The 22,653-nt window shown below is 44.5% G+C and overlaps 1 protein-coding gene across 1 annotated transcript in view; it reads left to right on the plus strand.

Moving 5' to 3' along the window:
* The window catches only part of T265_04765 (hypothetical protein), a gene marked incomplete at both ends in the record, with an annotated part of 36,298 nt that extends 15,412 nt beyond the window's left edge, over nucleotides 1–20,886 (plus strand). The window contains 10 exons of the mRNA XM_009169590.1: nucleotides 990–1,379; nucleotides 8,240–8,410; nucleotides 9,468–9,556; nucleotides 11,333–11,475; nucleotides 11,922–12,126; nucleotides 12,820–12,882; nucleotides 12,966–13,236; nucleotides 18,345–18,460; nucleotides 19,000–19,248; nucleotides 20,236–20,886. Coding sequence (XP_009167854.1) covers nucleotides 990–1,379; nucleotides 8,240–8,410; nucleotides 9,468–9,556; nucleotides 11,333–11,475; nucleotides 11,922–12,126; nucleotides 12,820–12,882; nucleotides 12,966–13,236; nucleotides 18,345–18,460; nucleotides 19,000–19,248; nucleotides 20,236–20,610 — 2,072 coding nt within the window. The remainder of the gene's footprint in view (nucleotides 1–989; nucleotides 1,380–8,239; nucleotides 8,411–9,467; nucleotides 9,557–11,332; nucleotides 11,476–11,921; nucleotides 12,127–12,819; nucleotides 12,883–12,965; nucleotides 13,237–18,344; nucleotides 18,461–18,999; nucleotides 19,249–20,235) is intronic.
* Nucleotides 20,887–22,653: the final 1,767 nt, after the last annotated feature.

Below are 22,653 nucleotides of genomic sequence, written 5' to 3' on the forward strand. Positions count from 1 at the left end.
CCACCGGCGAGAGTGTTGAAATTATGTCAAGTTCTGGGGTTTCCGGGAATTCTTGCTCAATTTAAACGTGTTGACCCAAAAGTGAGAACATAATGGAGGCCGCCTCAGAGCGTTCGCACAACACTGGTCTTCAAATCCTTTTTTAGTCGCTTAGCTGTAACGCACTTCCGGTGCCTAGCTGCTATGCTACCCAGAGGGAGCACGAGGGCTGGGATACTGCCGGGTTGCCCAAGCCTAGACAGAAGTCAAGAGGCACAGGTCGGGTTCGAACCACGAACCTTCCGGTCAGTAAATTCCCGCTCTAGCCACTGAGCCATCCCGCGCCATATTGACTGAGCCGTTCCGCGATGTGCATTCACGCCAGAAAGGTCAAAGGGGAGAAGTCAGACAGCAGCGAAGCAGCGTCAAACGAGTAATTGTAATTCGAGGTGGCCTGGCGAGCTATTCTTCGCAACTGACCAGCGCGTTTATATTTATGGAGGCCTTGATGCTTTATTTTCCAGGACGTTACAAACGGTTAGTCCTAAAAACCGCTCAATGGTAAGCAGTGACCACCGGTGGATTTTCCAACACCACTAAAATACGATTGGAACCTACCAATGACCCCACGCGGCTCGACGCGCGACTGTTTCGCACAGTAGCCTTAGCCTTCATTTCATGCGTGAAAACGTTTTGTCCTTTCCTTAGTGGTAAGTAGTGGGTATTTCCAGGCGGTAACAGTAGTGTCCAGGCCACTTGATTACACAGCAGTCCTGATGTATTTTATGGGGTTAAATTTCTGTGGATTTATACTGACTCAGTTCAACTTAGCTGTCGAACTAAGTTTATTCTAATTTCTTCGATTTGTTGGTGGATGTTTCTCTTACACGAACCACAAGCTCCCTTTTTCTTATCGTCCGCACTGAGATTTGCGTCCCTGGGAGCTCAGTTTGCAAAAGCTTGGTCCGTGAAAGGTAGTTTCATTTTATCGTTCATTTGCCTTTTGTTAGCGTCTCGCGTGGACACAGTTCTTTGCAATCGTGATGAATTGGAGACTCTCTGTCGTGTGGGAAATCAGTATGTACCACGTCAGCCACTGGGGCTCGGAAATTCGGGCAACACATGTTATCTGAATTCCGTCCTACAGTGCTTCCTCGCTACGGGACCGCTTGTGGCCTTCATAAGCACACGACATCAAAACCTCAGTGCATGTATTACTACCACCGGTCAATTCGCGTCGGTAACAACCGGTGTGAGTAAAAATCGCTTTTGTGGCTTGTGTGGCATACTCCGGTTGCTCAAAGAACATAACAATTCATCCCAAGTCCCGAACGGGGTGAATTTCGGCTACTCTGCCTGTCGACATGTCATCCCATCGTACTTTGTTGGGAACGTTCGCGGTGAGTTAACTTCGTTTGTTTCTTACGTTTACTAACATCTTTTCAGTCTGTAGCTGTCATACCACCTGAAGGGATCAAGAGGGCCAAGATACTCCCAGGTTTCTCAAGCCTAGACACGGGGCGTTGAAATACTGAGATAGAGTTTGCACCGCGGACCTTCTAGTCAGTCAGTCCATCCTTAACCATTGAGTTCTCTCTAGCTGTACTTCCAAATGCCTGAATTAAGTCCTTGTAAGTAAAGGACAGGCGGTTCACGTGAATGTACTCATCGCAAATGTAAATAGACATGCCATGAATATCCAGGTGTAGATGTCGTTTAGCATCAGTACGAATTGCTGTTCTCAAAATGTGATGGAGCGTTTTGCCTATCTTGGAAGTTGTATTAGTTCCGATTGTGGTGGGACAGATGAGGTCAGTGTACGAATCTGCAAGGCTCGGGTTGCGTTTTCTAATTTGAGACACCTATGATGTCAAAGTGGTTTGTCCCTGAGTATCAAGGGACGCGTGTATCAAGCTACAGTACGGACTATTTTATGGCTGTGACACTTCGCCTGTTCGAGCATCGGAACTGAGACGTCTTCGGAACGATAGCTCTTGTGGGTTGGTGTCGGCGAATCCGTAACGAGGCAATTAGAGGGCTAGTTTTTGGTTGTGCAATGGGTACTTCCGTTGAAGAATGTGTCGAGCACTAGCAGCCGCGTATACCGAACGGAGTGGTGTTCTCCATACCCAATTCAGAGTGGTGGCCAACCCTTGACCTGACAGAGCGGTGTGAAGGAGATTACAAAACGTTTGAGTGTTGTCAGTGCTACTCGCCTTCCGGAATGAGGCCCGCGTAATCCTTACTGCGCCTGGTTAGAGACACTGCAAGATATGTGTGCCAAGTTGACCAGAAAGCTCATGATCTCCAAAAACTGTTACCCAAACTTTTAAGGCACATTCTTGAAACGTGCCGGTCTAAAAGAAGCACCATTACTGCATGGTCCACTTGGCCCGGCCATTCGTTTTCTCCGTGTTAGTTCTGTTAATCTTATCCTTAGATGGTGTGTGGAGTGATATTTTATACACGACAACATGATGCTTAGTTGGTGGTCGACATTTTCAGGGCTGGCGTTAGGACTGCTCAGCAGAACGACTTTCGGAAGAAAACTAATCAAAGTATTGTAATTTCTGTCACCTCACAGAAGTGAAGTGAGCAGCAAGGTATGCTGCCAACTATCTCAGCTCTGTTACAACACCCCCAAGGTTCTTTGAAGCAAAAGGACTAAATATTAACGAGTTGAAGTGGTTCAAAGCCATTTACGTCCAACTCCATTGGTTAAGAATTTTCGTATCTTGAACAGAAATACACCAGTCTCCACCAGCGAAGGTTTCGGAAATTAAAAATGTTCTGTTAGCACTCACAGTATGGAAGTTACCTTGTATGTTTTCAAATGTAATTTCATCTTGTAAATCGAACCAGTCTACGCTGAAGTAATATACAGCTGTTTCATCCTTATCTGAAATTAGTAATATGCATCTAAAAACTCAAGAATTTCATACCCTCCACCTCAGAAACGAGCCAGTGATTAGCAGGATGTAGTGCTACACATTGCTCGATCATAAAAACTACATCACCTGGTCACGTACTGACTGGCTACTCAGCTGACGACGACTCAGAAGGAAGTTCCATTCTTATGAAATTGTTCTTGCTGTGGGCTACTTGTTGATCGATGGTAGTATGAGTAGATTTTCTAATTTTCATTTGACAGCGATAACTGGTTCATGCTTTCTCTGATCATAGGCTATATCGGTTGCCTGAATGTGTAATTAAGATATTTTTGGTTGTCTAGGTAGACCCAACTTGCAACCTGCGTTACGTGGAAACAAATTCTGTTTCGAGGGATGGTAGTTTGTTAATTTAGGGAGAAACACCTACCCCATTTTCAGCTTCGGCCTGATGACCACATATTTGCAGTCACATTTTTCTTTTCATGTGGGTTAATTCACCTGCTTCTAGAAGGTCCTAATGGCATGGTGGCAAATGCGCTTGTCGTGCATACCAAATGGTCGAGATCGGAATCCCGTTACGGTCGATGTTATACGTTACCGATGACCCTTAAAGTCTCCTTGAGCCTCTGACGGAACAGCTAATGAGTCTGCCGCAATGGTGCTGAGATCAAGAGTCCAGAAGCATTTCTAGACTAAACCCACTCAGTCCGGCTTGCAGGATCCGCGCATTTGTCGGCCAGTTTTGGTTTGTGTGCTTTATCCACCTAGCTGGGCCAACTTGAATCTCGTAGAACACTGTACCGCACCGGCGAAGGATGTTTCATGGGATTTACTTTGGGTTTCTGTCGCTGTAGTCGCGGAACAACACTTTCTGGCCTTCGTTGAAGGAGCGCGTCGTTCCACCACGATGCCGGTTGAAGTGGTTCTCCATTCTCATACTGCGGTGACTCAGTTGTGTCATGCGTTGTTCGGTGCTTGTTTCAGAGCAGTGCCTCTTCTAGTAGCACATAATCAAGAAAGTTGGAGTTGGCGTCGCTCGATATGCCGTCAGGAAATTTAGAGAAATCTCTTCCGTCTCTTCCTCCTCTCTGCTTCGGAATGTCAACGAAGCGTTCTGACTGGCTGTTCGACTATGGATGAAACGGCGGTGAGCGGACATTAGTTATACCACACTCTCGACGAAACTCTGCGAACACTGATGATGTGAACTGACAACCTTTGTTTGACACAATAGTCTCTGGCGTTCCAAAGCGGCTGAACGATCGTCTGAATTCCAGGACTGTAATGGTAGATGTGGTGTGTTTCATTTGAAGAATTTCCGGCCAATTTATGTGAGCGTTGACCATGACCAAAAAGTATTGGCCATCCTCCAGATCTGCGTAATCGATGTGAAGACGTGACCAAGGTTCGGTCGGCTTCGACCACGACCGTAGGGTGACATGTATGGTTCGCCAAACCACAGGCATGATTTGGAGACTTGCTCAGTCTGGGAGTCCAGAGACCAGTAGAAGTGACTCCGAGCAAAGACCATCCTATTTGTACCCGGGTGCCATGTATAAAACTGATTCAGAATGATTGGTTACTACTCCATTGGCATGAGAGCGAGTTCTGAAAATAAAAGGCATCCTTTGGCTACTGATAATGCGTCACGTCGGTTGAAGGCCTCAATTCATCTTTCGGGCAGGCACGCGGCCACTGATCATGGTGGTACCTGGTGATCTGCTGTAGCCCAGGGTCTTGGTCGGTAGCCTAGCAGTTTATGTCAACAGTCACTGGGAGAATTCCAATACTACGCGATTCGTCTCCGGTTCGAAGGCAATCGTTGATACTACAATATCGTTTGGTTGTGGCATGCTTGAATCTTGCTCACTCTGAATCTTTTGATCGCATGAGTGAGAGTGAAAACCATAAAGTAAGGAAGACCGCTGTCACAGTTTCCGCGTGTACGTGGCTTCTCAGAGTTAGTGAAATTCGTCTTTAATTTCACAAACGGCTCAATCTGGCAAATGTGACTCGAGTTTTGCTGATACATGCCTGATGGATGTAATATTTCTTGCTATATCCCCTCTGCTTTAACCAAAGGCCAGTCCGAAATGGAGGTTGTCTTATCTGCCAGCTAGCTTCTTATTTGTATTACGGATTGACGGATTGGTTAACTATTTAAGTTTTATTTCACCTGACTTATTACAGGGTTTAGTTTCATTGGAAGCATTTCATTGAGGATAGCGCTCGCTATCGTTTTCGGAATTGTATTCACTGGTACTGCATAGTAATGATACCAGTCGTAGGTTTCCGTTTCATTTTAGGTCACATGTTATGTAGCTTGTATTCAGTCGACCATGTCTGTCACACTGACGTTTTATTTTTTTCGAACAATACGCAACTGCCTAATCATTTTATTTCGCTCACATTCACCTTTGAGGGTCATTCTAGGTACTCATGGCATGCGGAAGCCTGTTTCGACAGGCAGACGCGATGCATATTTGGTTTTATCCGTTCACCCATCTTATCCTAAACCTTTCAGTTAATACTGTCTGGGCCTGTGTGACCTACCGACCGCACTCATCTACCTCTTGTTTAGTGGACGCCATAGCTGATAACTTGGACTTGATTTGATCTTGTGTCAGAATAACTGCAAGAGTGATTGTTCATCAGCACCTTCAACTGATAGATTTACTGGACACAAGGTCGGGATTACCCTTAGTTGAGATCTGTCAGTGGTTTGTCCTTCTCCTCCCCTGTGCCTTCGTAATTGATGTTAGAATAGCAGTAACTCTCTAGACCTAGTCTGAGCGAGCAGAGTGCAAACTCTCCGTATTTCGGCAAAGTCTTTCGCAATCTAGACAGCGAACTTGTGTGAAAGTCTTTTGCTCTGATTCCACAAAGCTACCGTAGTCATGTGAGACATCAATAACATAAGTTGTGTTGGTCTCCCAACGCTGCTATTGTGGCCGCGACTAATAGGGTGTGGTTGCTGTGATTTCCTTGGTGCACAAAAGGTCCATCCACTTTATGTCCGGATTTAGTCATAATGAGTGGCTCGAAAGGACTCGCTATTATTTATATTCACGGTTCGGTTTTGCGTCCGATCTTGTTTGTTGGTTTTGGCTATAGTGAACACTGCGTTAGTGTTACCAAAGTGCCAAAAAGGCACATATCACCTAATCGTGCTTATTTGTAGATATTCACAATTACGACGGTCTCAAAGTCCCTTTGACACGATAATTGAGTCCTCCAAATGTTATGTATCATTTCTCTGAAATGTCGTTTAGCATGACCCATCATTGTTTTACTGCCAAGCTGACTGGTACTACTAAAATTAACGTTTCACATAATGGGGAATTCGAGCTGTGAATCGTCGGCCTGTTGTACGGTGCGATAGATTTCTACTACACAAATACCAAGTCAGTGTTTCGTTCTAACATCTCATTAGGGAGGAAATTTCCGCCAATGTAACAACAGAGTCTACCTCTGAATCATCAGTAAAGCGAGATGCGCTTGAAAAATCAGTTTTTCTGATCTATGCTACTAGAACCCGACCACTGAACAAAGTTAGCCTTTTGTTTCGGTTGGCGAAAATAGTTGTCCGATACATGTGTTCTCTTTTCCGTCCACCATGTTTTACTGAGATCTTAACATTGTAGTGTTTCATTCGATTTCCACTTTTGTCCAACGTTTGGTGCGCAGAAAGCTGTCGTATTTGAACGAACTGTATTGGCAAAACGTAACGGCAATAACGAGAGAATGAAAGCATACAAAATACAATAGTACGATACAATACAACAACTTGAGGTTCCGCTTGCATTGGCCACTTGTCTCAGTGTGCGATTTGTTCACTGTCTATAGTAGTTCGCTACTTGCGAAGGGCATAAATCAAGTATAGAAGAGTCAGTCTACGTACATCGTGTTCAAAGTTCTGTACTCTTTCCTCGGTATTCCCTTACATTTACGTTTGCTTCAAGAGCCTTCCGTGTACACCGTTTTGAGTATGTCAGATATAGTGTTGGATTGTCGTTATTTCCAGGAATTGGGCTTGACCGTTGCAATTTCTGGACGGAATACGTTTTCCTCGTTGTACGAGCCCAGGAGATCTCGATCGCTAAGGCGCGAACTGACTGGACTCCGCGATTCGAATCTGGCCTCGGCATCTCGACGACCTCTGTGTAGGCTTAGGTAACCTGGCTGTACCTTAGCCCTTGTGCTCCCTTCAAGTGACATGGTAGTTAGGCACCGAAACGGTGTTACGGCTGGACGAATATTACTTCACGCACTACGCAGAGCCTTTTTCCTTGAACGATCAGTGTGCATTTCTGGAAGTGAATTACAAGACAGTCGTTGCTGCTGGGATAAATTGGCTATTTTGAGAACACATACCTACATGTTGTTGACTTTTCATCAGTACACAATTTGAGTGATCAGTGGCTAAGAACGAATAAACAACAACTTAGCGTGGGATACAATAGAAGTTCACGGATGATTTCTAGTAGCGACTTACTCATGATGGGTTGCAACTGTTCACTTCGCCCTCTTACAAGATTTCTGATAACGTAAAACATGTGCCGTGAATCTTTTTGGATCCATCACCTGCAAACATATGAAGTTATACTACTGCTGGAGACTCTCGGAGCGATCTCCCAAAGCTGGTTCGCTATGGCTCTAACGGTTACTTCTGACTCCACCAGTCATTAGGATAGGATAGGCAAACTGCAATTTTCTGTTAAAAAAATTGCCATTCCGCTTCGGCGACGCGACCTCCGTTTTCGTAGACACCCAGCTGGCTGTCTTGCGATCGGTAAAACATCGACAAGGTATAGATTGCTATTGGTCCGAGTATTTGCCCGACCTTTATTTTCGCGCCTATCCTCACACTTTTTATTCGTTCTGACTGAAATGCTTCCGTATTCATAGTGTTTGTTTATGTCCTAGTTCGCCTCGTAAAACTGCAGTCTGTCGTCGGATTTACCCAGGAACAACAGTGAATTCACGCAATCAAAGTTCATAAATTCGAACCAAGGGTCTAGGTGGCCCGTGTAACAAGTGATGTGATGTGATGTGATGTTGTACACCAATCACCTGTGGAACCCACTAGGTTGTTTCAGATATCAGACCTCAACTAATTCAGTGCGATCAAAAGATAACTAGATCTAGAAGTACGGGATATTGGATAGTTGGTGTTCATGTCTCGCCCTCATGTAGGATTGGGTTGTTATTTTGAGGATGCTACAGCGTAGCCCATCACGTTCAGATTGGTTCTGTTCGTGATTTACTCCCTAGGTAGGACGCACATTTTAGCCAATAAGTTAATACTCACTTGCCAAGTTACTTCTTTTCGTCTGACTATGCTTATATACTTTTCATAATCTTTTTAGCGATTTGTCCCAACTTACGTCCATATCAACAAGAGGATGCGCATGAATTCCTTCTTGGGCTTCTGTCGCGTATGGAGGACAATACAATGGCCGGGTTTGGAAAGGTTTCTCGAGCCGTCGCTGAAACCAATGTGATTCGGCGGATATTTGGGGGAGTCGTTCGTTCCGAGGGTAGGTTTTCGTGCTTTCAGCCAGATTCCTGTTTACCAAGTCTTATTCGATCGTTATAAGCTGGGTTTGTCTGGCGTTCACATATGCTTTCTGTCCAAAACGATCATCCAGAACCCAAGTAATGTACTCTCATGTCACTTTCAACGTAGTCATTCACTACCGAGGGATCAGAGACTGCAGCCTGACAAGATCTACTGGGATCGATATTTGACTTCATGCTCACCAGGCGTCCAACTGTGATTCTTTGGGAACTGCTGAGAAAAACTCGATAACGTAAGATCTACCGCTGTCTATTTGGTTAGATGGTATCTTGTTGCAAGCTGCAGTACCCACACCAATCGATTTCTGATAGTATGTGAACGCAGTTAGCCTGAGTGATGGTTGCTGGTTAAATTGGGCAGCCATCTGGAACACTTGATAACGTTAATAATAAGCTTTCCCAGATGACAATACTAACAATAACAGTAAATAATAGTAATGCATAATAGCAATAATGGCAAAATAATAACAAATAAGCACCTGCTTCACCGATTTTCAGATGAGTCAAAGTTGTTTGGTCATCTAGTGTCTCGCAACAAACTAGGCTCATATCTAAGTAGACCATACTGGAACATATGTGAGCGCTCTGATCGCCCGTTGGTGTTTTTGCACCTTCCAGATCTAATCAAATCTTTGGCGTCTCTCTTAAAGACTACAGTGTTCAGAGCCAAAAATCGAACATGTATCGGGGATTTATTTCTGGGAACGGCCTGAATTTCGGTTACTAGCCCTAATTAGAATGCGTTTCCACAGCCAAATGCGATTCGGGGATATCCGTCTCTAATACGGGCTTATCGGTCTTATTCATTCCTTGAATATCTGACAAATCAGCAACCTGGAATCCTGGAGAATAGAGGGTGGGTGTAGGCGTGGGTGGTTCGTTAGGCAATATTTGTAACACTCGCAACTTTCAGTGTCCCCTCATCCACTTATTCAATCGTTCTCGCTTTTTTCTTGTACAAAAAGTCTGTCCACCTGATATTTTTTCTAACTACAATATGTGCACATCATATTCCAGTCACGTGCCACAGTTGTCGAAAGGTATCCGCTCGCGACGAACAGTGTTTCAATCTCTCCATGGATATCACAAACGGACGTAGTTTGCAGGTACGTTAATTCATTTACACTTAGGTTACTCTGTAAACTTCCTAGTGGAAACGGAGTCTGACCTGTAGTTTTTTAGTCGATTAAAGTATAGTAGTGGTTTTGACGACTGAACTGCTACTGTTTTATACTCATCTGAGAAAGCCTAGGCCAAAAATATCACAGGTCTTGGGGGATCAACGTATTCCTTTTCTGGATCCAGCTATTACTTGAAGTGTTTAGCTTCTTCACCTTACTGAACCCGTGACTTGGCGTGCCAACTCAATCTTCGTTATCCTGCTTATCACCGCTTACCGTGTCAACGTTGACGTCTAAATTCGGCATTCTTGCATAATCGGCACAACTACAAAAGTACTTAATGTGTGTTACGATCCCGTGCCTCAGTGTTCAAGCGACGATTGTTGCTTCTGCTGTTACTTATGGATCGTGTTAACGTTTCTCTAATACGTAGCACCAGTATATTCCGAAATGGCTGGCGAATGAATATTTCGATAGTAGACGGGACATGCTCGTATCTATGCCTCTAGCTGTTGGTTTAGAGATGGAATAAGACACCGGACGAGAGCACTATGGACTTCACGCCCAGTGTCTGCTAACTGTTTGATCACGGAGTTCTACGGTCATCTTCCGTTTGAACCCCATGCCATGGAGAATACTCTGTCGCTTTCCCCGTACGTGGCTCTGTAAAACCTGTCCAGCTGTGGATGACACTTGATCCGGATAGGGGATGACAGAATGACTTTCTCTAGCTTTCAGTGCATTAAAAACTATGTCCGTCCATTTATGTTTTCGGAGCACTACTCCAGTTGGATCATGACTGCTGCTTCTTTGCAGAAATTATTCTACACAGTGGGTTGATGTGTAGCCTGGTGTGCCTTGTTTGCCAGTAGGCCGACTTCGTAAAGGACCTGCCCTACCATATGCAGAATGAAAACTGTCTTGGGAAGGTGAGGTCATGACCTAGCAGCGTTGAACAAACGCCATTGCCAGCCGCATTGATAGTTACCGTCTCCCTGGACGGGAACTTTGAAGCGATAGCATTACTAATTGTATGCAAAGACAGACTTTACTCAATCTTGCGCTTTTATGCATGCAGACTATTGCACCATTTTCCATACCGTAGCTAATCGTTATCATTGGGTAACAATGGTGATGATCGGCGAAATCCGGTTGAAGAATGTACCTCTACGAATCCGTCACTACATCTGCTTCACTTCACCAACGCAACCACTTCAAAATTGCAGTACTACATTAGGTCCATTTTCACACCAATTTTACTAAATATTGATTTCGCCCTAGTAGTACTACCCATCCGAACAGGAGCACTTGTGTGACTTCAACGACGGTGCTCTGAAGTTTGTAACTTGATTATAAGCAAGTTGGTTCATGCACTCTCCCGTTGAGGGGAAGGTTTACATCTCAGGACTAATGGTAAATATCTTAGGTATCCGTCTTTGAATGTCGCCTCTGGCTATTTACGTGCGTTTCAAGTATTCGGTTTATTAATTGTTCTATTTCCCCCCAGGACCGTGATTAGCTGGGTGAGTAAACTCATTGTTCATCATAGTCAGATTGGTCCGGCTCACCAACAGCTAGTTAGAACGAAGTGAACATTTCTGACGAAACCAACTGCGTACCTTTCCAACTTACTGAGATGCGTGGTACGACCATTTAGTTTTCAATGCCTCTGCCGCTCACCCAAATGCCGCATTATGCCATTTTTCGGCAACAGCTGCACACTTTTACCAAACAATTTTGTTTTGTTCATCTCTACTCCAGCAATGCTTATTTAACTACATTCGCCATGAGGAGTTGTGCGGCCAAAACGCCTACAAATGTGAGAATTGTCGACAGCTGCGTGCTGCAGTGCGACGGTCCACCATTTTTCAAGGTGCGCCGATTTTAATTATTCAGTTCAATAGGTGAGTCTCACTGCATATAACCAGAAAACTGAGCTCTGTCGCGCACTCTAGCGCAATTGGATGTCGGGTTTTTATGATCTTTCCTCAAAATACTGACTCCTGTGCGTGGGTATAAAGGACTTTGTTGGCTGTTAGTTCCATATTCGGTTTTTGAAAGTAAGAAATCCCATGGCCCTGTGTTAGGTAAAACTGATAAACTACTGGTGTCTGTCTGCAAAGTTGCTCAGGTATTGCCCTAACCCGTGTGTGCACAGTCCATTGTCTACATATATTAGAGGTCTCCCTTAGGTTGTCCAAAACTGGCTCCGAATATCCGGTTGATTGATCTGTATATGCTCAGCTAATTAGGTGGGAAGTAGTACCGTGTGTTGAACCCAACTGACGTGATTGATTCGTTGTAATCTGCTAACACTGATTTACCCAATTTATTGGTTCCCATCTATCAGATTCTCTAGAAACCACAAACTGGACCATCGTGTCGAATTCCCTTCGTCTTTCAACCTACGACCATTTATGACCGATAACAAAGGACCTCCTGTACTCTATCGGTTGTATGCCACCGTTAACCACGAAGGCCATAGTTGTCGAAGTGGCCATTATGTGGCCTTTACGCGGCGCAATGGAACATGGTATTCACACAATGACAGCTTTGTAAGTTTCAACAGAGTGTATGTGCATGCGCATTGTGTCAATGCCCTTGATTGACAACTAGCTTCTGTCCAGTTTGTGGATCCTGCCTCTGTAACAACTGTTTTACGGATTACAGTGGTCCAATAGGACTTTTGGTAGAAAGCGGTAGAGGACCGACTCGCACTCGTTTGAACGTGCCTGTGGCATGACTAATAAGCATAGATAAGCCGGGTTGGATTTTGGTGTAGTAGTTACGAATTAGCTACGAAAACCGTTATATCAATGCCATTGTAAAGTTGTTTGTTGCTTCATCCAAGGGATAGAGAGACTTTGTAAACTGCTGAATTGTTGAATCGGTTGATCGGGTTGTGGTTAAGCCGCTGCCTGTCACATCCGTGTGACCATTATTTCGGCAATACGTGATTCGATCATGACCTGTGGTTAAATAGATGAGCGAAGTGATATCGCACCTGCTTGCCGATTAGTCTGATTGGGCTGTTGATCATACATGGATTTAGTCCGACTTACTCACTTATCCGTGCCTACTCAGTCGTTGACCAAATCTATGTGATGTTTCCAAGTTGGCCCACGACGCAAATTCGCGTTGTTATCTCTTGTCGTAGCGATACATTCATTTAACTGGACACTAGTTCTTATTTAGCTCCATTTGATCAGTGGTATCCACTTCGTTTACGGATGTTCATTCCTTTTCAGGTAAACTCCACCAATCCGGAGCATGTGCTCCGTCAGGCACCTTACTTACTCTTTTATGAGGCTGTAAGTCATGCTGTTTTTTCTGACGCTGCTACCTTAAGTTTACCAGCTGTGACCTCAGTTAATTTTAGCTGTCTAATTCACAGGTGAATCCGACTCCTGCGCATCGTCCCCAGCAAGCACAGAGTGAAGTTCCTTTGCTTACGACAACGGTAAAACCCGATAATGCACCGGTTACAATCCCCGTCGATCAAATTCCCTTGCCTACTTCAAACCCGCCCGACTTATCTTCCACAACCCTCACTGTCCACCGTCCAACTGCTGTTCCGACGACCTCTCCCAAGAACCCAGTACAGCCCATTTCTTCCACACCCCGTATAGTGTTCAATCCAAATCTCGTGCGCATTCGGAATGCCGGTAAGTGCAATCAGGGACCATCTTTCCTCAATTTTTGTGGCATCAGTGAATGGTTCAACTGATACCACCTCCTTTCATCATCACAGTGGATTTTGAAGCCCATTGAAGAAACTGATTACCTTATTCGGGGACGCCTACCACATTTTGAATTCAACAGAATCTCCAAAGTACTTGAGCGCATCTCCCTATAGTACAATTCTTCGTATGGTAGAAGGTTGCCTATTTATTGTCGACCACCCATAATGATCTTTTACGGACCATCCCAGACGTTAAATGGAAGTCCAGTGGACCGACGAAATTGCGTATTCTTAAAAGTGACCTGTATTGGCAGAAGGTGCTTTCCTCCATCTCATGAACAAGACAGCGAACAATCCAGCGAGTTAATGAACATAGTGGTTTCATGGAAGATCAAAGTACAATATGCTGGCCATTGGTACGGAAAACTTGCAACTGACGCGATATTTTTCCGTTTTCCTACGGTAAAGCTTTGCTTGTGAAAATCAAGCAACTGGAATTTAGGCCTTATTTGATCCCACAATCCGATGAGTCCCCAGAGCTGTCTCAAGCAGGGCTTTCAATTGCTAGTGGCTTCACTGAGTTTCCCCAAAGCACAGAATTGAAACGCGTGATAGCCGTGTTGTTATCCAAGACTATGAGGCCTTGAAGTCTGCTCTTTGGGTTGCTAACCCGGAGTTCAAAGTTCATGTTTCCGATATTTCAAACGCAGAAATATACTTGGTGCTGCAACGGGATCCAGTAGAACGATTCCCTTTGATACCCTTTGGACAGAACACGGGTGAAAACGCTTCGCGAATGCTGTGGATGATCTTAACGTGACTAAAACTCTAGGGTCTGTGGTGGGTTTTACTTGGTGAAACTGAACGGAGGCGACTCCTGTATTTGGCCAAGTTCGAGCTGGCTCTGTGGTTAAGGTGCGCACTTACTAATCTAAATGTCCGTGGTTCGAACTGGTCCATTGAATCTCGACTGCTACTCTGTAGTCTTGGGTAGCCGGGAAGTATATCAGCGCTCGTGCTTCCTTCGGGTTACATGGCAGCTAGGCACCGAAAGTGTGCTACAGCTGAACCTGTATATAACTTAACAGCCTTGACTGAGTAGTTTTCATGCAGCACCCAGTTGCGCCGTAACTAATACCTATTCCTCTAAGACGCTGTCGGTAGAATCGTGTTTGACTGACTTCACGCCATGCGAATGTTTAGAGTACTGCCGTAGTAGTGGGCTGGACCAAACCCGAACCTTATGCTAGCTACTGAGGTATTAGACAAATTCGTTTACCTGGTTAGCTGTATCAGTCCCGATGCTCTACTTGAAGACGGTATATCCATCCGGATCGAGGTCGGAGCAGCCTTTATCAACCTGCATTATTGGTGGCGTAAGCTTGACGCCAGTTTATCTCTCTAAGATCAAGTTCAAAAAGTTGCGGTGCGCCTTACATTGCTGTTGTTGCTGCTTCTGTTGGAGTCAGCTGCTTGTCCGCTACACAGAGGGGATGTTGAAAACGTTCAACTTTTGACCGTTAGTATACTCGGAGTAATTCCCGAGTCTGGTAGGCTTAGTAATGCTGAACTACGTGGAAATACACCTATGGACTACGATAGATGAACTGATCGCGCTCCATCAGCTGAGCTGGGTTGATCGTACTTCGCAGGCCAGTCGCCCAGCTTTATCGGGCAGCTCTTTTCACACAACCACTTGGAGGGTGGAAGCGAGCCAGTGGAGGTCAAGCAACGAATTAGCGTCGAAGTAGGGAACTATTACCAATGAACTCAGCTGCGCTAGTCATTACCGTCTGGGGATGGGGATGGACGTATTAGTGGTTAAACATATTGACGCACATGCATCTATTAGTGCACAGGTCAGGTAGCCATAATATAATTCTGAAGGTATGTGCACTCATAACAGTTTTACTGTGGTTGACAGTTATGATTTGCAACACGCATAAAAATGAATACAATGCAAGTTAAAAGGGGAACTTATCGTTTGTGACAGTCCCTTGGTGAAAGTGTTTGGCTTCGAGGACGTTTTTTCTTCGCAGTATAGCTGATGCACGTGTTCCGTAGTTGTCCGTGGGCTTTTAGAGTTTGGTTGACTTCCTGCTTTCTGCGCGCGCGCGACTCTGTGTGTTGACTGTGTTCGGTTTTCCTAGGCGCTCGGTATTCGCACAATGGAATTGAATTTTCGAAGGCTACGACGTTCCTCTGGTGGACTAGAGGAGACAAGCAACTGAGTTCAAAGCAAGAGTCAATTTTTGAGCTCCATCTAGGCACTCAGGCGTGCTAAGAAAGTATTTCACCAAACGTTTTCCACCAGAGTTATGATTCCTTCAGCGGACAATAAAATTTGGCGAACTGCAAAAATGTGAACGTAGATTAGGATAGTTTTTTGTTTGAGCACATGCGCAACAAAATGCAATATTTTGGCGTAAAAAGTTTCATTCCACCCGCAAAGGTTTTGCAGCTAAGAGCATTGTGCGGCCAATGGGCTCCGTCTTCCTATGTGTAGGTACGTTTGCATGTACGTGGGTGTGTCAGCACATGATTTGCTGCTACGCTTACTAGACGGTACACATAGTCAGTGCCAGATGAGTCACCTTTGTGTGAGGTGGTTTGTGAGTGTAGAAATAAGGGTGAGTCCCGTGATCTAGTGAGCGACTGTTAGTCACACACATCCCGGATGTTGCCTTCAATCCATCGCTTCCTCTCCTTTCTCCTCAGTGAAAAACCCACTCACTCCTGATTCATGCATCAATGACATCAGTCATTACCTCCAGTGTCTAGTTATCCACCAATATCTTTCCGGATCATGGGTGAACGAAAATGTGACAGCTATGATCACGGTACAAAACGTACGCGGTTTACAGCTGAAGATGATAATTTTTATACGAATACCAATAAGAGGGAACTATTGGTGCATAGCTGAGGATGGCCATAATACAACTCAGGAAATACGTGCACTTTTAACTGTCTTTACTGTGGTTGACAGTAGTTTACAGAAACGATCTGCAGCATGTATAAAATAAGGGACAATATAGTGTTGAGCAAGTCAACAGGAAACTTGTCGTATGTGGGAGTCCCTTGGTGAAAGTCCGGACGGTGGGAACGTGTTTTTCTCCGACTGCTGCACGTGTTCCATAATTGTCCGTGGACTTGTGGAGAGGTTGACTTCCTGCTCCCTGCGCGCGCGCGAGTCTGTGTGTGCTGACTGTGTTCGGTTTCCCTATATGTATGTCCGCTTGCGCGTACGTGGGCGCGTCAGCACATGAGTTGTTGCTACACTCACTAGGCGTTGCAGACAATCGATGCCCGATGAGTCACCTTGATGTGACGTGGTTTCCGAGTGTGAAAAAAGACAAGTCTCGTGATCCAGTGAGTGACTATGAGCTGAACAGTCAAATGTGTGGTGGCTACAGAACCACCTTCAGGTTTGACCCTGAGGGCTTTACCGACTCAAATCGCGTCTGCAGACTAATGAAGCTGAGGGCGCCGTATCGAGTACGGTGTGCTTTTTGTTTCGTTTGGTGACATCAATAATCAGGTGATCCCCGAAGTTTCTTACGTTGTTCCGTACTAAAAGTTCACCAGTTAGCGGGTGACAGTTACGGGTCAGAATTATCATTGGTTTAGAGCTAGCTCATTGACTGTCGTTATATCAGTGGTCGATACCTTGAACTAACTAAATACTTTTGACGCATGTCGTTCGCATGATACAAGTAGAAGAAGGCCGATAAAGTTCTGAAGTGACTAACTAGTGAACTAGAATGTCGTGAATGGTGTGTTGAGTTTCTGAGACTGATTCACAGTCAATAGACCAAATTTTCTTTAGAGCGGATTTTCCACCCTTGATGACGATTTTTGTCGATTTCACATGTAGTTTAAATGATGATCACCGTCACTCGTGCATGGTTCGGATGGAAATACTATTTTTAGGGCCATTAGCTTCAAAAAAGTCCAGTGTTTTCTAGACTCAATATTAGTCTGTTTGGGGTCAGTGGAATTGTCCTGGCGAAGGCCTAGTAGGCGTGTATAGTCCAGACTCTTGAAATCCTTAGAAAATACAGGAATGTGGAATGTTGGAGATAACATTTGAACGTACAATCGCCCAAACCTGCTAACTTTCTCATAGCAGCTAGATTTGGTGAACTTTTTGGCACTCTCGGACTTTTGTGAGACCTAGTATAACCTGATAGGCCGGTCGATGCACAGTTGTATATTCTTGTTTGCTGCCCGGTCGATTGAGTAGACACCTGGTTTACACTTTATTCAGTATTAAAAGGTCGCTCAAAGGAGTGAACAGGTGCCCATCTACCTTTTCTACTGCTGCATCAGGGGTTTCTCTCCATAGGGTGAATACTTCTAAGGGACAGTCGACTTCGTTCAATTCATTATTGAGCGAGGTCATTTTGTGTGCTACGAAGTGAATGGTTCTGTTTTACGTATTTTAATTAGTATCTGCTTCATTTCTGTCGCATGTGTGTGCCAGTCAGCACACACCAAAATTGGTGTCTGGTGGTCGTGGGAAGTTGTTTGTGGCGAAATTCGGCTGTGGCAGAACTAGCTCCTGTTTTGAACCACTCAATAAGTTATTTGTAACCGTGTTCCTTAAAATATTCTTTTCACCAAAACTCAAAGCTAGCTCATCTCATTCGTCGTGCATTGTTCGTAAATTTTTCAACAGGGAGAGTCTTTGTTGGGTGTACATGCCCCGGTTATACAGTCATACGGAATAACGGAGGCTCTCGTCAAAGATACATTGCGGTCCAATGTACATCAAACGGGATAGATTAGCTTTGGGTTCCGGTGGAAACTGAGTGTTTTATTGACCATTGCGTCGTTGTGCCGAACATGGTTACAGTTACTTGTTACGCAACTCATTTCAGAATACACGTGTGAGTAGCTCAGCTTTCGGTTTATGAGCGCCATGCCATTTGCACGGAACACGAGATCCCGGAGGCTCTCCGGTCGACTAGGCCATCATTAACTAAGGGATAAGCTTGAACCACATAATCTCATACTGAGTTCTTTTTTACCCTCGTGCTGTGTAAACTCTCGTCCACCATGAAATCAATAGTTTTTTTCATGCATCCCTAGCTCTCCAGCCTTCTCCAAGTGGGTCTTCCGCCTCCCAGGTCCCTATCAACGGATCGTTCTCCAAGTCGGCACCTCAACCATCGCTTCCCTCCCCCAACAAACCTTCTGTTCGACAGGTGAGATTCATTCAGTCTTTCGGGGCCCATGGTAGAATGTACCATCCTGCTTACATTGCATTTTTATGTTGATTTCTCACGTTAATGTGCTTGTCCCGTGAACAAGAAGAAATTTTCACTCCTAGGCCACCACCAAACTTCTTGCATTGCGAGCTTCATAAATCTTGTTTTAATTTAGGAATCTTCATTTACATAATTGAAAGGTTCAAGCAAATTTGGTAAAATACGGCCACTGATATCCCGGTTCGCTTGGTTCTATCCTCTTTGACTTTACAAGGTGGACTGGGACTGTGGGGTTATTTAGACGATATCAACATCTGCCTCCTTGTAGAAGCCATCTAAGGAACTTACTACGACGTTTTTTGGTATACGTTCACCAGGTTCAACTGCTGTCGTTTTTCATGTGCATGTGTATTCATTTGATGAACGGTATGAGCGATATATTAAACTGAGTTCTCAGGTAATAGTAACTTAATTCACAAATGAGACTACTTCGCCATTTGACCTCAGCCTGCTTCATTTGTCTCTTGTCGTTGAAGCTTTTGTACGGCTCAAACGAATCCACTGAACTCTGGACGGAGCGACCTACCCCGGTTTCGCATCTTAGTTCGACTAACTACTCCTCTCCGAGTTCCGTAAAACACGACGATTCGAGTACTACAATGTTCCATAGTTGCCTTTCCGGCAAACGAAAGCATTCACCCGACATATCGTCAGAACGGGAATCGAGTTCTCTCCAACGGGGTGAATCCATACTGACGGATACTCACTACTTTTCTGCCAATGCGGTTAGTTCAGTATACTTATGTCATTGCTTACACCTGCTGTCAAATTTATTCGGTTAAGTGCCGTTTGGTGATTCGTCCATACTTTTTTCGAGAACATTAATGCCCAAGCTTTTAGTTTGATTCCTTCACTTCATACCACCCTTCCAAGCTATTCTGAAGTCTTCGTTGTGCTTATTATGTCGTTTATGTTCGATCGCATCCGTCTTCCGGCGTGTTCAGGTCTGGAAGCTGGCTTCATAGATGAGAAGTTCCCAGAAAGATTTACGTGGCTTCTCCTTCAAAAGAGAACCTAACTTCTACTAAAAGGTGACCATCATTATCAGTCTATCAGGTCGTGGCAGACGGAAAACGTTGTTGTAGACCCTCGAAAGAAGTAGTTTCTTTGACATGGTTTACTGTATGAAATTCCGTGTGATACTGTATCCTACGTCCTATAGTCGTATGGTTGCGGGACTCACTACCACTGGAAACCCGTACACTTAGTTAGCACGTAAACCTACTTTCAAGTAGATAGTACCCGCTCGGGAATCCAATATAACCTCAGTGCACAAATCTCCCAACGTATTCTCACATCAATCGTGTGCGACCAGAATACTCTACTTGTTATTTAATTGAACGCCCCCGTGAGTATACTTATCTTAACAATAGGTATTTTAACCAACTTGTATCGATATTTTACTTGATAACGTTCTATGGAAAAAGTGTCATATGAGCACATACTACTGTTTCCTTCATAGACCATGAGCCATAATCTCGTTTACTTTGTGTGCTATTTTTCTACGTTGGGTATCAACAACGGTAAAAATTTCAATGTGGCTTGTTGGCGCTACCTTGCTCAAATTACGGATCTGTTGTTTGAGTCGTTCTCTACTTAGGTATTCTCAAATCGCTTGTAGGTGGTTGTATGTTGTGGATTATCACGTCAGGCGCTTTTCCTAGATTCCCAGTGCATCTTTTATGTTTGTTTACCTTTCATTGTGCCTTCAGGCCAGTTCCCGATCACTGTCATCCAATTCGTCACCGACGAATCTTGGAAAAAGAGCACGGACATCCGCTGGAAGTAGCGATTCGGATTCCAGCATTGTTTGGGTCCCTGTTACACACAAAGATTTCTCTCGGAAGGCAGACAATCACACTGTGAACAGCTCTGAACATCTGGGAAAACGTAAATCACAAAAATCCGATAAGGGACACAATGGTTCCAACGAATGGCGACACAAGGATGGGCGTCGTCATCACAGCCACCACCGTCATCGTCGCAGAAAGCACCGCGATTACCAGGACACCGGGGCCCCTCGTGTTCGTGGTCACGACAGATTCCACAAACGAAATTGGCATCACCCCAGTTTTCATCGAATGTGATCGCTTCATCGATGCTTGTCGTACAAAATCGGTCGTCTTCAACTTTTGCTTGTGATTACGGTACCACATCTATACATCATTGTTGCACCTAGGTACCAATTAGAATGTACATAAAATTTCCCATTGTGTGAACTCTTCCCGGTTGCATGCTAACCTAGTAATGTTTACACATTTTTGTACTCAAGGGGGCGCGATAAATACCCCGTTATTTCTTCACCTGTTCATTGGTCAGTTTTATGTTTGTCTCTCGTCAGTTACTGAACTATAAAACGCGGTCTGAAGTGAATGCCTGAGTTTTCTGGGTTTCTACGGAAGGGAGACGGTATATATTCAGAACTAGTTTATTGTGCTTGGTAACATGAATTCTTCTCACTTACCATGCCCGTGGTCAACGCTCTGCAAAGGGCATTTACGTCATGCATGTGGTTTGGGCCGATCCTCCGAGAGAATATAGGGAACTAGAAAGTCAGTGAATGGGCAAATGACGTGGAAGGATAGGGCTTCGATGTTTGTGCTCCCATCCGTCGATCTCATATGAGCGAAATTTATCTCTGGTGGGAAAGGAAGCAAACGCTCCATAACGACACTAGTCACAAGGTTGCCGAAGAAGAGTTTCCAGCAACCTTGTGAGTAATTTCCTTCGCACTTCCGTTGTTCAAGTTAGGTTTGCAGCTAAGTTTCTCTGACGTATATCATGTTCTGTTAAAGATCTAAGAACATATAGAAAAATACAGAAAACCGAGGGCGGATTTTCAGTGATTTAGTTAAAGATTGGGCAATTTCGCCATGACTAATAATGGCGTGGTCTGGTCTAAGAAAGGTATATAACTGCATCAACTTAATGCCCGGCAAGCTTTCGGAGGCATCTGCAAAACTGACAAAATGGACGACCACCAAGCTGGGAAATTAGACGATTGTGACAAAGCCGCGGTTCAAAAACTCAATCCTGTGACTAGCGAAGGGTGCCGTGCAGCAGAATCTTGATGTGTCCATTACCAAGAGGACATTTGATGCTCGATGATTTCTCGTTGACTCTTCGGTTCAGCTTGATATTTTGGTTGATGCTCAACGTGGACTTTTCGCTGGGGTTCAGTCAGGCATAATCTTAGCCTTTGTGGGCGTCCCGATGAGGTACGTGAGCAGACCACTGCACTTCATCAGTTTCTCTTTAGTTGTCTGCGTGAAAGGTTTGGTACGGTACGGAATGAGAGACGTCATCCTGACCATTCAGCTGAGGAGTTGTATAGAACCCCCGATGGGTATGGAAAACCATAAATCAAATTCGCAATTTGATGACTCGTATAGGTCGTACAAATGGCTAAAACTATCATTACTGATTTAGGGCAAGCAAGATCGCGCGTGGGTACAAATCTACTTCAATCTTTATGGCTTTAATAGCATTTCTTACCGGTGGTCTCCATAATCATAGGAATCGTGCTACATAGTAAGTCTGAAATCATGCCTACCACTATCACACGTCATTAACGAAACGGGTGAGTAAAAAAAACTTGCCAGTTATGTTGTATTGGTTTCTGGAGTGCACACGCGCTTGTTTTGTAAGTGTCGTTTAGGTACCAGAGCGTGAACAGTTCAAATATCGCCGCAAGGTAATGAAGCCGAATATGCACAACTAATTGTATCCCCGTGATGACCTTTCGATTTCCTAGTTCAGGCATCCACTGTTCCCGAGAAAGTGCGGAATCGATGCAGCCAATTTTCGGTCTCGAGTTAATGTAACCATCCCGGTGTATGAAAAAAGTAAGTGCCGGAAAGCAACCAGTGTAACGGAAGCAAAAGTGGATGGTGTAATGGCTAAAATGTCAGGTTTAATATCTAGAGTAAAACTTGTAAAGCCTATTGTGCCAAAGTGGTAAAGCGCTTTCTTAATCTTACTATTCTCGAATTAGTTCTGTATTTATCGATGGCGTAAGAACGAAGGGGACCGCACATGACCCATATACGATGTGCCGGTCTTATCAGGCTTCTGGTTGTGGGCGTCACAACGCGCTCTGCGCATAAACAAATAATTCCTGTTTTTTGGTG

Source organism: Opisthorchis viverrini (genome assembly GCF_000715545.1).
Source record: "Opisthorchis viverrini unplaced genomic scaffold opera_v5_82, whole genome shotgun sequence".
Lineage (NCBI taxonomy): Eukaryota > Metazoa > Platyhelminthes > Trematoda > Opisthorchiida > Opisthorchiidae > Opisthorchis > Opisthorchis viverrini.